Below are 14,497 nucleotides of genomic sequence, written 5' to 3' on the forward strand. Positions count from 1 at the left end.
CTTTTCAATGCATATAAACATTTATATTTCTAAAACCTTTTTAATTAAATCAATGTGTACTCTAGTGATTATTGTCATATATAATACTTTCTCCATTTATTTTAGCTAAACACCTGTATTTTACTAGTTCGTTGTTAATCAATGCATATTTTTAGTTGTTCAGATATTTAACCAATAGCATAAAATCAAAACATTACACATAAATATAAGGATGTGTTATATTCACTTGATTTTTACTTATCTAAACTTAAATTATCTAAACTTAAATAAACTTATTTGAATTTGTTTTAGTTGTAATTTGAACTTAGGTAACCCTTATCAAAACTTTCTTTCAAAAAAAAAATAAAATAAAAAAATAAATTTATCAAGACTTATCTTTTTTGAATTGAACTTATTAGAATTGAAATAGGTGAAAATAAGGTGAACAAAACAATTAATAATATACATTTTTATATAGGGAAGGAGTCCTTTATGTGGTATGGGAGAAATCCAAAGATTAATATTACAAAGATTGAGTTGATTAAGGAGATATTTACCAAGTATGAGGTATTCACCAAACAGTCTCCCGCAAAGAAAACAATGTTTGGATTACCAATGCGAGAGGGTGAAGATTGGGCTAAAGTCAGGAAAATCATCAATCCCGCTTTTGAAATCGAAAAGTTGAAGGTAATCCTTATTTCTATACCGGCCATGTGAAATTTTGGAGTGCATATACTCTCTCCGTGTTTTAATAAGTGTTATACTTATTAAATCCGGTCGTATTTTAATAAGTGTTACACATTTTTTTTTGGTAAAAGACTATCTTTAAATATTATATCTCTCTCCTCTCATGGTCCCCACCCAAACCCACTATTACTTTTTTTATTATGCACTTTCTCTCACATTCATTACTTTTCAATAAACTATTAACCCCACTATCTTTCTTTTATTAAATTTCCTAAAACTATGTGCCAATCAAACTGTAACACTTATTAAAATACGGAAGGAGTAAACGTATAACACCTATATGTTAAGCATGCATAAAGGAGGGTATTTTGGGGTTTTTATTTTTATTTTTCATCTGATGATTTTTTACAATGATACATTTTTGTATATTATTATGCATGTATAATGTACCATTAAAGTATAATTTGTCTTAATAGTATTTTTTTATGCGCAAATTCTATGCTACTCCTGGAGTACCGTGTTCATGGTACACTAGGGTTTATAAAATTCATATTATTTTAATATGAACTTCTTGTTATTTTAATTCATATACATGTTATTTTAAAATAAGTATATGTTATTTTATATTTGCATGTTGTTTTTTTTTTTTCAATATTGATCCTTTCGTTGTACTCTAGATTTATAAAATTCATATTATTTTGATGTGAACCTGTTATTATTTCAATTTATATATATGTTGTTTTTTAAATAAGTACATGTTATTTTTATAAATACATGTTTTTTTTCTTTTTATGCATGATGTTGAAGTAAATAAGTGAATAACATATTATTTTAGCAAAATAACACAAGGTTTTAAACAAAATAACGTAAGACTTAGGCAAGTAACTCAAGTGTATAGGGTATGGAGTACCATGATCCAGGAGTATATAATACTAATTGATGTTATTTTAATATGAACTTTTTGTTATTTTAATTTATATACATGTTATTTTAAAATAAGTATATGTTATTTTATATTTGCATGTTGTATTTTTTTTTTTTTCAACATTGATTCTTTTGTTGTACTCTAGATTTATAAAATCCATGTTATTTTGATGTGAACCTCTTATTATTTCAATTTATATATATGTTGTTTTTTAAATAAGTACATGTTATTTTTATAGATGCATGTTTTTTTTTATATACATGATGTTAAAGTAAATAAGTGAATAATATATTATTTTAGCAAAATAACAAAAGGTTTTAAACAAAATAACGTAAGACTTAGGCAAAATAATTTATGTATATAGGGTTGGAGTACCATGATCTAGGAGTATATAATACTAATTGCTTTTTTGTGTACTATCATGCATGTAGTGGTAGTTTTTGGCATCCTTTGTTGTTGAGTATTTTTTTCCTAAAATATTTACCACCTATCACCTATTATGTTGTAATGGTACATTTTACCATCCTATATGTTTCTAAAACATATAGGCGCTATGCGCCAATACTTAACCAAAATTTTCAAGTACTGTAATATTTCGCATTAAGAGCGTGTTTGGTAAGTGTAAGTTTTTTTTTTCCCTTCATAAATGAATTTAATTAAGCAACTAGTTCTTTGCCCGATCAACGCTCAGATATTCATAAGAAAAAAAATTATATTTACATATTACTATAAGTTTGTATTTGTTTATAAATTTTATATACATTTAATATTTTATTTTTTTTAATTTGTTATTGTTCTATTATTTAGGCTGTATAATTTTTTTAAGGAAAAAAATAAAATAAAAAACAAAAGTTTTTTGGCGGGAAATTTTTTAACGTTAACGCGACACATGTATTTCTGTAATAATTTTGGTGATTACTTTACTATATAGTATTGATGATTATCATTATCAGACATCATCTAGGGGCATGGTTTCCAATCTTTCCACCTATTTATTACACCGCTAAAACCTTAGGTAACAATTACTCTTTCCCTCTTCAAATTGAAAATAATAATAATAATAATAATAATAAGTTTTAAATGATACTTCTCCATGATTAAGATTAACCAAATATAATGAAAATGTAAGAGTTTTTTTTTTTTTTTTTTTTTTTTTTTTACAAGAAAAATTTAAGAGTTTAAACATTCTATTCTCTGCTCTTATTTGTGTCCTTTTCATTATGATTCCAACGTTTGTACCAAATGCCCCAACTTATTCTTTATCCGCCTTTTGTTTTGAAATCTAAAGCAAAACTTTAGAAACCATGAAAATGTAGTTTACGCTTTTTAAAAAAATTAAGAGTTCGTTTGACATCACTGTGGTTTTCCGTTTTTTGGTTTTTTATTTTTCAAAATCATATGGTATATGTCATATAATGAATAAAAAATTGGTCAAATTTATTAAATTCATGGTACTTTTGAAAACTGACAACAAAAAAGTGGAAACACCTTTTTCTTGTTTTCTGTTTTTGGTTTTTTGTTTTCAAAAAAACAGAAAACTAAAAACAAAAAACGGTGTCAAACAAGCCCTAATTTGAATGATGTGCGTAATTTATGAGATACTACCCTATATTATCTGACTTTTAAAATCTAAAATCCAACAAGCCCTCAGTTAAACGTTGTCATTATATTTTGCCATTACTGTTGAGTGCACATATTTTGTAAGTTTGTCGCAATTTGGGCCGAAATGCGGGCCATTTGTGTTGGATTGATATAGATCATGCTTTAAATAAAAAGCTGAAATCCACCTAGCTATTGTGACAAAAAAAACACAACTATTATGCCTGTGTTTGGCAAACAGCTTATTGAATAAAATTAGCTTATTTGATCAACATTATCTTATTGACTATTAAATAAGTTAATTCAACATATTTGGTGGAAAGTTTATTTAAAGAGTTCATTCCACTAAATAAGCTCTTTTTGAGCTTTTTCAAATAAGCTTATTTATTAATATATGGTGAAATGACACCTAGGCCCTCATTTAATTTAAAATTCTACCTAAACTACCTACCCCACAGTTAGTTTATTGATCATTTCACATACTCAAACAACTTCAAGTTATCAGCTATTTACCAAACACTTTTATACAATCAGCTAATAAAATAAGTTAGTCAAATCAGTTAATACAATCAGCTAGTCAAAATCAACTAACATAATCAGCTTCAACTTTCAGCTATAACCTATTCACCAAACACGTCCTATATGTTTTAGGAAAATTTATCAAAAAAATCTTTTAAAGCGCTATTTTGCAAAAAATGCTTGCAATTGATGCTTGTTTCAATATGTGGTTTTAGCTAAAAGAATTTCCAAAAGCGCTTTTAAAAGATACTCTGTTCGTGCATTTAATAAGTGTTACACTTACTAAATGTGATCGTGTTTTAATAAGTGTTACACTTTCTTTTTTAGCAAGAAGTTATATTTAAATACTACCTTCATTTTTTATTAGTTGACACGTTTTGACTTTAGCACTATTCACACACTTTCTTTTACCATGTTTTGTGATTTATACGTAATGAAAAATATAATCTTGTGGGATCTTGCTAGATTCGTCACAATATATATTTTCATAATATCAACTTTTTATAATTTTTACTTATCGATAATTAAATATATTAACAGTTGAAATCGTGCATTGACAAATATGACTAAAGAAATGTGTTAACTAAAAAGAAACGGAGGAAGTATAATATTTTTCTCCTTTCATGGTCCCCACAAACACACTACTACTTTTTTCCTCTCACATCCATTACTTTTAAATAAACTATTAATCCTATTATCTTCTTTTACAATTTTTAAAAATCAAACTAACCCACATACCTTTTCTTTTAGTTAAGTCAATTATATTGCCTAAAAATATGTATCGGTCAAAGTAACACTTATTAAAACATGAAAGGAGTAGCACTTTTAAAAAAAATTCTTTACTTGAAACAGTGCTTTTAAAATATAGCACTTTTAAAAAAAAAAAAAATCTTTTAAAAGGGTTTTGAAAAAAAATGCTTGCAATTGATGCTTGTTTTGACTTTTGGCTTTGATTATATATGTATGTGATGGTAGAGAAATTTTAAACCAAACTGCAATTGTTTGGATTTCTTCTTGGGAAAGGATGGGAAAGAGAAGGATTTGATGGTGGTGGATAAGAATGGTTTGGAGGTTTGGTAATAGCAGAATTTGAGATTGTGGAGTTTGGTGGAGGGGGAGATGAAGGTGAAAGGGAGGAGAGAGAAAGTGGCTGCAGAGGTGGGTTGCTGCCCTTGCCAAGGGAAGGGGGTTGTTGTATGGTGGTGGGGCTAGAGCGGTGGTTTTTTTTTTCTAACTTATAAATTAATTTAATTATTAAATGATTAAGTTGGAATTAAAAGAAATTAGAGGCTGATTAAGCAAATTAATTAGATTATCTTCAACGAAAAAAAAAATTTATAATTGCGTTTTTTTTTTTTTGCCAAAATGTTATAAATTGGGTTTTATTTTGCTATAAAGCTTTTAAAAGTTTTTTTTTTTTGTAAAATGGTGCTTTTAAAATATTTTTTTGGCAAATTTTCCTATGTTTTATATTGTCACATTTCTTTGCATTATGGATTTTCTTTTCTAAGTTACATTGATTAAATGTGGTATCATGTTCAGAATATGTTGCCAACTATGGAAAAATGTTGTGACAAAATGATACGTAAATGGGATGAAATGGTAGCAACAACTGGTTCAGCTGAAGTCGATGTGTATTCCTCTCTTAGTATGTATTCCGGCGACGTAATTGCAATAACATCTTTTGGAAGCTCTTATGAAGAAGGTGAAAAACTATTCAAGCTCCAAGAAGAAGTTTTATCCCTCAATTTTCAAGCAATGCGGACCATGACTAACTACATTCCAGGATGGAGGTATGATCGATACAATTTTTTTAATTCAAGCTAGTCTTTTGGCCAGTGTGACGCACAAACTTTTAACTAGAAACAAATTCTTGTATGTTTTTTATTGTACATAATTTTTTATATGTGGTTAGTCACATAGTATGATCGGAGTTACTTCTAAGGGTTACTTATATATAAGTAATCCCTGAATAAGTAACCCCACTATAAGTAATCTATCCATGACCGACTGAGTAACCCTACTGACTGAGTGACCTCTGAATTCGGCCACACAGAAAAAACACTATTTAATGTATCATATACTTATCCTACTAGCATAGAAAACTGAAATGTTATGGAGATGTGAACATTAAGAAGAAAAAAAGGAGCTAGGTTACCACTAATTCATTTTATACTCATATGGGTGGTGAGGCAGGTATGAATTTTAGAGTAAACTCGTCCCATCCCCGCCCCTCCCCATCACTCGTCTCATACCCGCCTTATACTACTTTTTGTAAAGGTTTTAAAAAGTTTGGAAAAGCTTAGAATCTAGACTATAATATAATAAATATAAAATATTTACTAATAATACAAACGTCATATGAATTTTGTCAAGTGGATGAAAAAAAGGTTTATTATAAATGATAATTCTTCATATTATTGTCATACAATATAATTATGGCAGCGGATATATGAGCCGGATATCCAAATGGGTGGTGGGCGCGGGAATGGATATTAACTTGTACTCGACGGGGCGGATATGGATATAGATATTGTACCCGCCATGGGTGGTGGAGCGGGGATGAGTATAAGATTTTTAGGCGGGTATGGGTGTGGAGTGTGGAGCTATCATCTTCCGCTTCCGACCCGTCCCATTGCCATCCCTATAATAAAACGATCGGATGTTTATAAATAGAAAAAAAAATTTGAGATTTGTATTCAATGGGTGTAATGTACTAGCGCACTCACATAAATTAGTATGTTTAATCACCTTAAATCATATAAAAGTTTAGCTAATCAAATTTTCTGAATTTAATGTCTTAAAAAATTATTTCATAAATGTGTAGCCGGGCTGTATCTTGAGATATTGCTTTAAATTCCTTAAATTATCATGGTTGTATTATTTGTGTTCAGTGCAGATTATGTACAAGTATATAAATGACACAGAACAAATAATTAGAAAATAGCGAAAAACAAACACAACGTGAAAAACACCGCCTAATCCCCATGTTCCTCTTATATACTTGTAATTTGATTTTAGTGTGAAAGCATTATTATAATATAGCTTAGATTGTAAGCTTGTTACCTTAAAATTCTCCGATTTTTTTTTTTTTTTAAATTAACACCATTTGACTTTTATACTATTCACACAATATATTTTGACTCACTTTTGTGATTTATAGATACGATAAAACATATTTACATAGGATCTTGTTTGAATTGTTTCAATATATATTTTTTCCTAATACCTACTTTTAAAATTTTTACAATGTTGATAATTAGAGATATTAATCATTAAAAACATGCGTTGGTAAGCATGATAATAGAAAGGTATCAACTAAAAAAACAGAGGATGTATTTCAGTTCAAAATTATTATGAAAAGCATTTTTATGGTCACTATAAAATGTTTGAACTAGATCGAATGATGTGGCATGTTTCTAGTGCATGAGAAGGACGTCACATGGAAAATATACTTTCTGAAGAACATACACTTCTTAACAAAGTTAAATGTTTGAATTTCCGATATATATCATACATTTTGCACTAACTCGGAAAATATTGATCTTAAACTTTCAGATATCTACCCACCAAGGCTAATCGTAGGAGAAAGAAACTAGATCGAGAAATCAACGAGACTGCAAAGGCATTGGTGGATAAAAGAAAAAAATTAAAGCAAATAACAGACTATAAGAATAAAGATGACTTGCTAAGTGTAATGTTAGAATCAAATGAAAAAGAGATTCAAGAAGATGGAGTTGGACTGCCAATGGAAGATTTGATTGAAGAATGCAAGTTATTTATGTTAGCCGGAAAAGACACAACTTCTTCTTTATTAACTTGGGTAATGGTGCTCCTTTCTCAACACCCAGATTGGCAAAACAAAGCTAGAGAAGAGGTCTTGTCACATTTTGGGAAAGATTATACTCCTGATTATAAAGGCCTTAATAGCCTTAAAATAGTAAGTCCGCTCTTCCTTGATATATACTCCATATTATCGATCTTATACATCAATACATGGGATTTGTTCAACTAGATTGTATAAACCTTTGTATCTGTAAAGGGTGTCACTTAAAATTTTAAATAGGGAAGAATGAAGAACTTGTTAAGTAAATAGAAATTTGAAGTTCTGATGTGGTGTAGTTTAATGTGGTCATATTCAAACAAGAATAACCCTTCACGAAAAACTTATGAAGCTTATTAAGTAAATAGAAATTTGAAGTTCTAATGTGGTGTAGTTTAATATGGTCATATTCAAACAAGAATAACTCTTAAAGAAAAACTAAAGAGAACACGTTGAAACTTGGAATTAGATTTATTTCCTTGAGCTCCATATATGATTTAACACTCTCTCTTACATTGTTTTTCTCTGCTTATTTACAAGTTTAAGTATAATTAATTTATTTCAAACAAGTTATTGAAGTTTGGAAGTAGCTGGAGTTATTTTCTTGAGCTTCATGATTTTACATACACTCACACATTGTCATTCTAAATTGCAGATGAATATGATTATAAATGAGACATTGAGAATCTACCCACCAATTGCAACTCTCTCTCGAATAATCCACACAAATACAAATTTGAAGCAACTAACTCTACTCAGTGGAATGGAGATAAGTATGCCATTGAGCATGGTGCATAGAGATCGTGAACTATGGGGAGATGATGCATCTGAATTCAATCCGAATCGATTTTCAGAAGGAGTGTTAAGTGCATCGAAAGTTCCGGGATCTTTTTTCCCTGTTGGTGGTGGACCTCGAATTTGTGTTGGAAAAAATTATGCATTGATAGAGTCTAAGCTTGCTTTGACAAAGATTCTTCAACGCTTCTCATTTGAGCTCTCCCCATCTTATGTTCATGCACCAATATATGAATTGGCATTGGTGCCTCAATATGGTGCACAACTTATTTCGCACAAGATCTAGGTTATCTTAATGCTATGCTACGAAAATCATTCTCTATATCTTTAATCAATATTTTGAATTGTAATAAATTTTACAATGGCTATGTTCAACTATACTTTGTATGATTTTGATGAACTAGTTGAAAAAGCCGCTCAAGCAGTACTTCCGGCTAAGGTTTAACTTCTTGTTAGTTTGCTCTTATAGTTACATTTGCTTTAAATTGGTTTGATGTTTTTGTTTTTGATTTTTTATTTTTTATTTTTTATTTTTTATTTTATTTTTTTTTTTTTAACATGAGAAATGGTTTGATGTAGCATGTCATCGTTTGTGCTACCTTGGGTCTCTTGAGTCTTGAGAATACGGAACAATTAGGGAAATTTAAATGGAAAATTATTTCAACCCTTCCATCCCAACACTCCCCTTTTTTGGCCATCTCACAATACTTGACACATTACCAATTTTGGAAAGGGACCACCATTATAAAATTTATGGGCCCACTGCTTGCCCCACTTAGTTTTTTAGCAATAAAAAAATCCAAAAGAGCACATCTTTCTACAGTAAACAAATACTTCCTCCGTTTTTTATTATTGCATCATAGGGGTTGGGTACAAATATTTTGGTAGTGGAAAAAGTAAGAGAGAGAAAGGTAAAAATACAAAATTGCCCATGTGACATATTGATAAACTAAAAAGTAAGTGTGAAAAAGTAAGGGTATGTTGGCATAGGGAATATTTCAAGCCATTAACCCCCAGCTTGAACCCCACTGTGATCATACACTTAAGCATGGTGGCGTCCAAAGGGAAGGAAGCTAGAGCAAAAGAGTCGCCAACAAGTTTTAGGAACTTGTAAACCGTTCACAAGGTGAAGATTACACCCCTTAACGATCCATGAGATCGTCAACTCCAAAAGGTCTTGAACCAAATAGGGTTCGGGGATGAAGGTACAAATCCAACCTAAAAGAAATTGAACCTACCCTAAATAGGCCTCTACTTTATTCTTCTCGTATTCATGTGCGCTTTCTGACTAACATGCAATCAACAGATTAACCCTAAACCTGTTTATCTATGTTGGTTGAACTTAATGCACAAGCAAAACTATTATTGGCGATTACTTGAATTATAATCATATTAGCCTAAACAAGATTATTAATTATATTATTAAGCGTGATTACAAGTACAAATTCCCTTTAGGCATGCATAAAAGGCGTGATCAAGCAATAACAATAATAATCATCAAGCAACATAATAATCACGATAATCATAACAATTATAATCATGTTAATAATAAAGGTTAAATATAATAGCAAGATCCTAGACATGATACTAACAAGATTAATAACAAACCCTAGAATGTCACTAAGCATTAAAGATCAAAGCTTTAGCCCTAACATGATACTAACATGATATTAGAAAAGAGAATAGGAAGCATCCTAGAAATCATAATTGATATAAGCAAATCACCCTAAATATCATACTAAGGAAAGCATCCTAACATGATACTAGGAACTAAAATAACAATCTTAACATGATTTCTATATCATAATATCAATTAAACAATTAAAGTACTTACTTGGATGCCTCGTATCTCTTTCTAATAACAAAATACACGCGTTAGTAACTTCATGGAAAATATAAAATCAAACAATTAAATCAAATAATTGAAAGAGAGATTTGGGACCAAACCCTCAGAAATTATAACCTTTCACGTCTAGGGCGAAGGCAACTTCGAACTTGGCTAGGTGTGTCTAGATCTCGTGAATGCGGAATTTTGTAAGAGCTAGAGAGATGAGAGCATAGAGAGAAAGAGAGAGATTGTTGTAGAAGATGATGAGAATTGGTGAATAAAAACGGAGGTTTAGGACCCTATTTATAAGAAAATAGTCCGGAAATAAGTGGAATTTGATAAGGAATAAAACTCCACGCTGTCGCTGCAAAACCGACCTTGTCGCCAGGCGACAAGGCTTGTCGCGTGACGACAGGCCTGAATTTCTACGCGCTTTCAACACGGAGTTCACATATGAATCAAAATTGATTTGTAAAGTCCGTATGAAACTGAAATCGTATCTTTCATAAAATAATATTTTATTCCAAATAAAACTTTATCAAAATATAATTATTAATTCTAATTCTATTAGGACTAAAGAGAACCTTCTAGAGAATTCTAAAAGACTATAATCAATTCTAATAACTTTAGGAATAATAATTAACATTGGGCCCTCCCCTAGATCATTAGGCCGCAAGTAAAAATCAAACCGGGCCCAGTTTAGTATTTTGGCCATAACTTCCTTATTATTCATCAGAATTGGGCTTATAATATATCGTTGGAAAGCTCTTTGCAAGCCCCATCCAACTACAATATTATTGAACCCTTGCCGTGGACCAAACTAAACTAGATTGGCTGTTTTTCATAAAATAGAGTTGTTTTCGAAAACAGAAAGAAAGAATTTTAATAAAAACCAACCGCAACACTTGACTTTTCACACTATCACCTCATTCGATAATCATTCGACGCAAAAGGTATTCATCACTGGGTTTGGTTTTGGGGAGACACATTGGGGCGTCTACAGAAGCCCCCACTTTGACTGAGTTTGGAGAAACGCAAGTTTCAAAAACGAAAGTCAAAGTAGCGATAGGGATGGAGAATGATTCAGAACGTTCTGCAATCCTAAATCATTCTTGTAACACCGATACCTGCAAACTAGCGTTAGTTAAAACAGATAAAAGAGTTAAGAAACGTGTATCTTGCACCGTCGAGCACACGTCTCTGAAGTAACCAGTTTGTTGCATTTGTTGAAGACCGCTCTGCTTGTAGCTACCTCCTACTTCATCGAAGATGACTCTGCTTGTAGTCATTCTCCTCTGCTTGTGACCATCTTCCACATCCTAGGGAACGTCGTCTATCATTGCTGCTACATCTCGAGCTTTTTTCTTGAATCATAGTGACAACCTTCCCAATCATTGCAAAAGCCGTCGAAGACCGCCTCATCACGAACCACTCTTCTCAAATCTTGGAAACAACCTCCACAATCTTAGCGAACGCTGTTGAAGACCGCCCATCTCGTGCTATCTTCTCAAATCTTGGTGACAACCTCCACAATCTTAGCGAACGCTATCGAAGACCGCCCATCTCGTGCTATCTTCTCAAATCTTGGTGACAACCTCCACAATCTTAGCGAACGCTGTCGAAAACCGCCCATCTCGTGCTATCTTCTCAAATCTTGGTGACAACCTCCACAATCTTAGCGAACGCTGTCGAAGACCGCCTATCTCGTGCTATCTTCTCAAATCTTGGTGACAACCTCCACAATCTTAGCGAATGCTGTCGAAGACCGCCCATCTCGTGCTATCTTCTCAAATCTTTTGTAAATTAAAGCTCCTCATCTCTAATTTACTGATCTATGTAACTCCTCTCATCTTGGAAGAATCTCATGTGTCATATTCGCGGTTTTTCGAAAAAATCCGGGAATGTTCTTGCTTGCTGGGATGCTCCTGCATTTATATTTGACTATAGGACTTTGATTATCTTTCTTTAGGGTTGACCTAAGACTTAGTGTTGTTTGACTCATTGACTTGACACGACTCAAGGCATAAACTTGACTCGCTGTGATTGACTCGAGGTTGACTCGACTCGAAGTGAAATGACACGTGTGACTCATGAACCATGTGTGCATAGTGTTAACTCATGAAGCTTGATATGTACATGACTCAAAATGCAGAAAAATAAAAATTTCCGTCATTTTTGTGGAGGGTACCGACTTTCTCCCGAAAAAGAAAGACGCAGAAAAGGAAGAAGTTTTTGATGGTGCATGTTGAGTGAGCTTAGTCAAACGTTGTTTGATACTATGTCTCAAGGTGCAAGGATTAACTCATCCTAGGCTATCTCAATTGTTGACTCAATGATGAAAGTATTTGGGTAACTTAGGCACGGAGGCTAAGTACTTCATACTTTGTGATGCAATGATGAGTGATGAGTGATTTTGACATGACAAGGCATGCTTCAGCGTTGTGTTAAGATTTCATGACAAAGGGTTCCTAAAGGGAAAGACTATTTGGTCATGTATCTGTATAGTGTGTGAAAGTGACACTAAAGTTAGGCCGTAAGGGCTAAGTGCGTGGAAAAATATTGAAAAGAGTCCAATGGTGGTGACTCTTAAGCTGGATAAGCTAATGATGTAAGGATCAAGCCCCCAAGTCTAGCTCTAAGTAGATAGGGATGAGCATAGGAGATCCCTTGATATGATCATGCATGTTTATTACGGCCGTACCTCGATGTGAGGTTGCCTACGTATCCGTTAGGAATCAGGCCGAACGTAGCTCTAGTCAAACCTCGCACAAGTGTGTGTATACCTCAAAGAGGTCTTTTGAGGGTTGTAACGTGGTTAGGCTAAAGGTTGAAGAAGAAAGGGATAAAGGCTCAAGACCCTAAATAAGCCCCCAAGGTGTCCAACCTTGCTTTTGAATCTTTGTATTTGTATGCTTGAGTGTTTTAACTCTTTATATTTTGCTCTCTCTTTTTCCTTTATCATTTTTCAAATTCAAATCTCTTTTTTAAAAGCGTGGGCAATCCCGATCATGCGGTCTATCACTCACTTAACATTCATGTTTCTCAGACACGGTACCGAGCACTCAATAAGAAACGCAATCTGAGACGTGTTCATATCAAAGACATTGGAACACTTGCCCTTTTGTACACTTTTATCATTTTTGCTTATTGAATTTTTGAGTTTTATGTAAAATCACTCAAGTTTTCGTTCTTTGAAAATTGCATAAGTTGCACACCATCCCATCCCAAGGTTAGGTAGATATGGGTTGAAAAATGACAGGTTTGTCGTTAGACGAGGCTCAAAGTGGTTTATCAAAAAAGGATTGCATATTTTTTAAAGGGTGAAAGGTGATATGATGTGGCTAGAAGGGGTGCCTCAAATCATTGGTATACCTTGTGCTTAGTTCGACGTTTTTTTTTTTTTTTTTTAATGAATGCAATGCAATGTAATGATCACATGAAAGGAAACAAATGCTCATTTTATTAAAGGGAGAAAAGAAACATACAAAATAAAAAAAATCTAAGGAAGAAGGTGCCTATTACTAGACTTATTGGGGAAAGGGAAAATGAAAAAGAAATAGAAAAAGAGGTCATGAAATCTTGTCGTTGAAGCTCGCCTCTTGTCTTGTATCGTTCGCTTTATCATCACTCGCTCTTCTTGCTGGCTGGAGGTATGGGAAGCTTGTTATTATCAATCAAGTATTGGATGGCCTCTTTTAGCTTTCAATAGCTCTCAGTAGCATGACCCCTACCTTGATGGTACTTGCAATGTGAATCGGGGTTCCAACTAGGCAATCTTTTTTCGAGCGCGGGATCTTGAATAGGTCCAATGAGAGTAATGAGTCCCTTGGCATGGAGTCGGTCGAAAGCAGCATCATAGCTCATCCCAATGGGGGTGAAGTCTTTCCTTAGTTGTTTCTTAGATCTTTGGTTATCCATGGCTAAGACTTCACTGAGATCAAAGGTACTAACATTGTTACTAGAGTGGGCGTTTTCGGAAGAAGAAAGATTGTCGTTCTTCTTTCCTTTCCAGCCACTGTGGTTACTATTGTTAGCAGCTTTTTGTTTTTGCGAGGTCATCTTCGATCTCGATGCCTATGTCATAGACGACCTTGAAAGTATTCAAGTTGTGTTGATATTTTAAGTGCTTTGAATACTTTTCTTGTAAATTTTTGATGAACATCCTCACGGACTCTTTCTCATTAAGCACCTCAACCATCTTTGCAGAAGTTTCCCTCCACTTATTAAGGAAAGAAGTAAAGCCTTCATTCTCTTTCTGCTTAAGTATTTCAAGTTCCCTATGATCAGTTTCAACTTGAATATTGCATTTGTATCTATCAATGAAAGCGTTTACAATTGACTC

General features: G+C 32.6%; 1 protein-coding gene and 1 pseudogene across 1 annotated transcript; both read left to right on the forward strand.

Annotated features, from left to right (window-relative positions):
* The first annotated feature begins 576 nt into the window (after positions 1 to 576).
* On the forward strand, positions 577 to 8,230 carry LOC145578925 (cytochrome P450 CYP72A616-like). Its single transcript, XM_081636223.1, has 4 exons — positions 577 to 666; positions 5,252 to 5,502; positions 7,561 to 7,649; positions 8,188 to 8,230. The coding sequence occupies exons 1-3, from the start codon at positions 580 to 582 to the stop codon at positions 7,577 to 7,579; spliced, it is 357 nt and encodes a 118-aa protein (XP_081492349.1). The 5' UTR covers positions 577 to 579; the 3' UTR covers positions 7,580 to 7,649; positions 8,188 to 8,230.
* A 65-nt stretch (positions 8,231 to 8,295) lies between these two features.
* Positions 8,296 to 8,613, forward strand: LOC145577788 (cytochrome P450 72A397 pseudogene; annotated as a pseudogene).
* Positions 8,614 to 14,497: the final 5,884 nt, after the last annotated feature.

Source organism: Chenopodium album, chromosome 14, assembly GCF_948465745.1.
Source record: "Chenopodium album chromosome 14, dcCheAlbu1.1, whole genome shotgun sequence".
NCBI lineage: Eukaryota > Viridiplantae > Streptophyta > Magnoliopsida > Caryophyllales > Amaranthaceae > Chenopodium > Chenopodium album.

Excerpts from the sequence above, each read along its gene's own strand:
- LOC145578925 (XM_081636223.1), top strand. The coding sequence starts at position 580 with ATGTTTGGATTACCAATGCGAGAGGGTGAAGATTGGGCTAAAGTCAGG. Across the intron at positions 667-5,251 it reads TTGAAATCGAAAAGTTGAAG|AATATGTTGCCAACTATGGA; the intron begins GTAATCCTTATT and ends TATCATGTTCAG.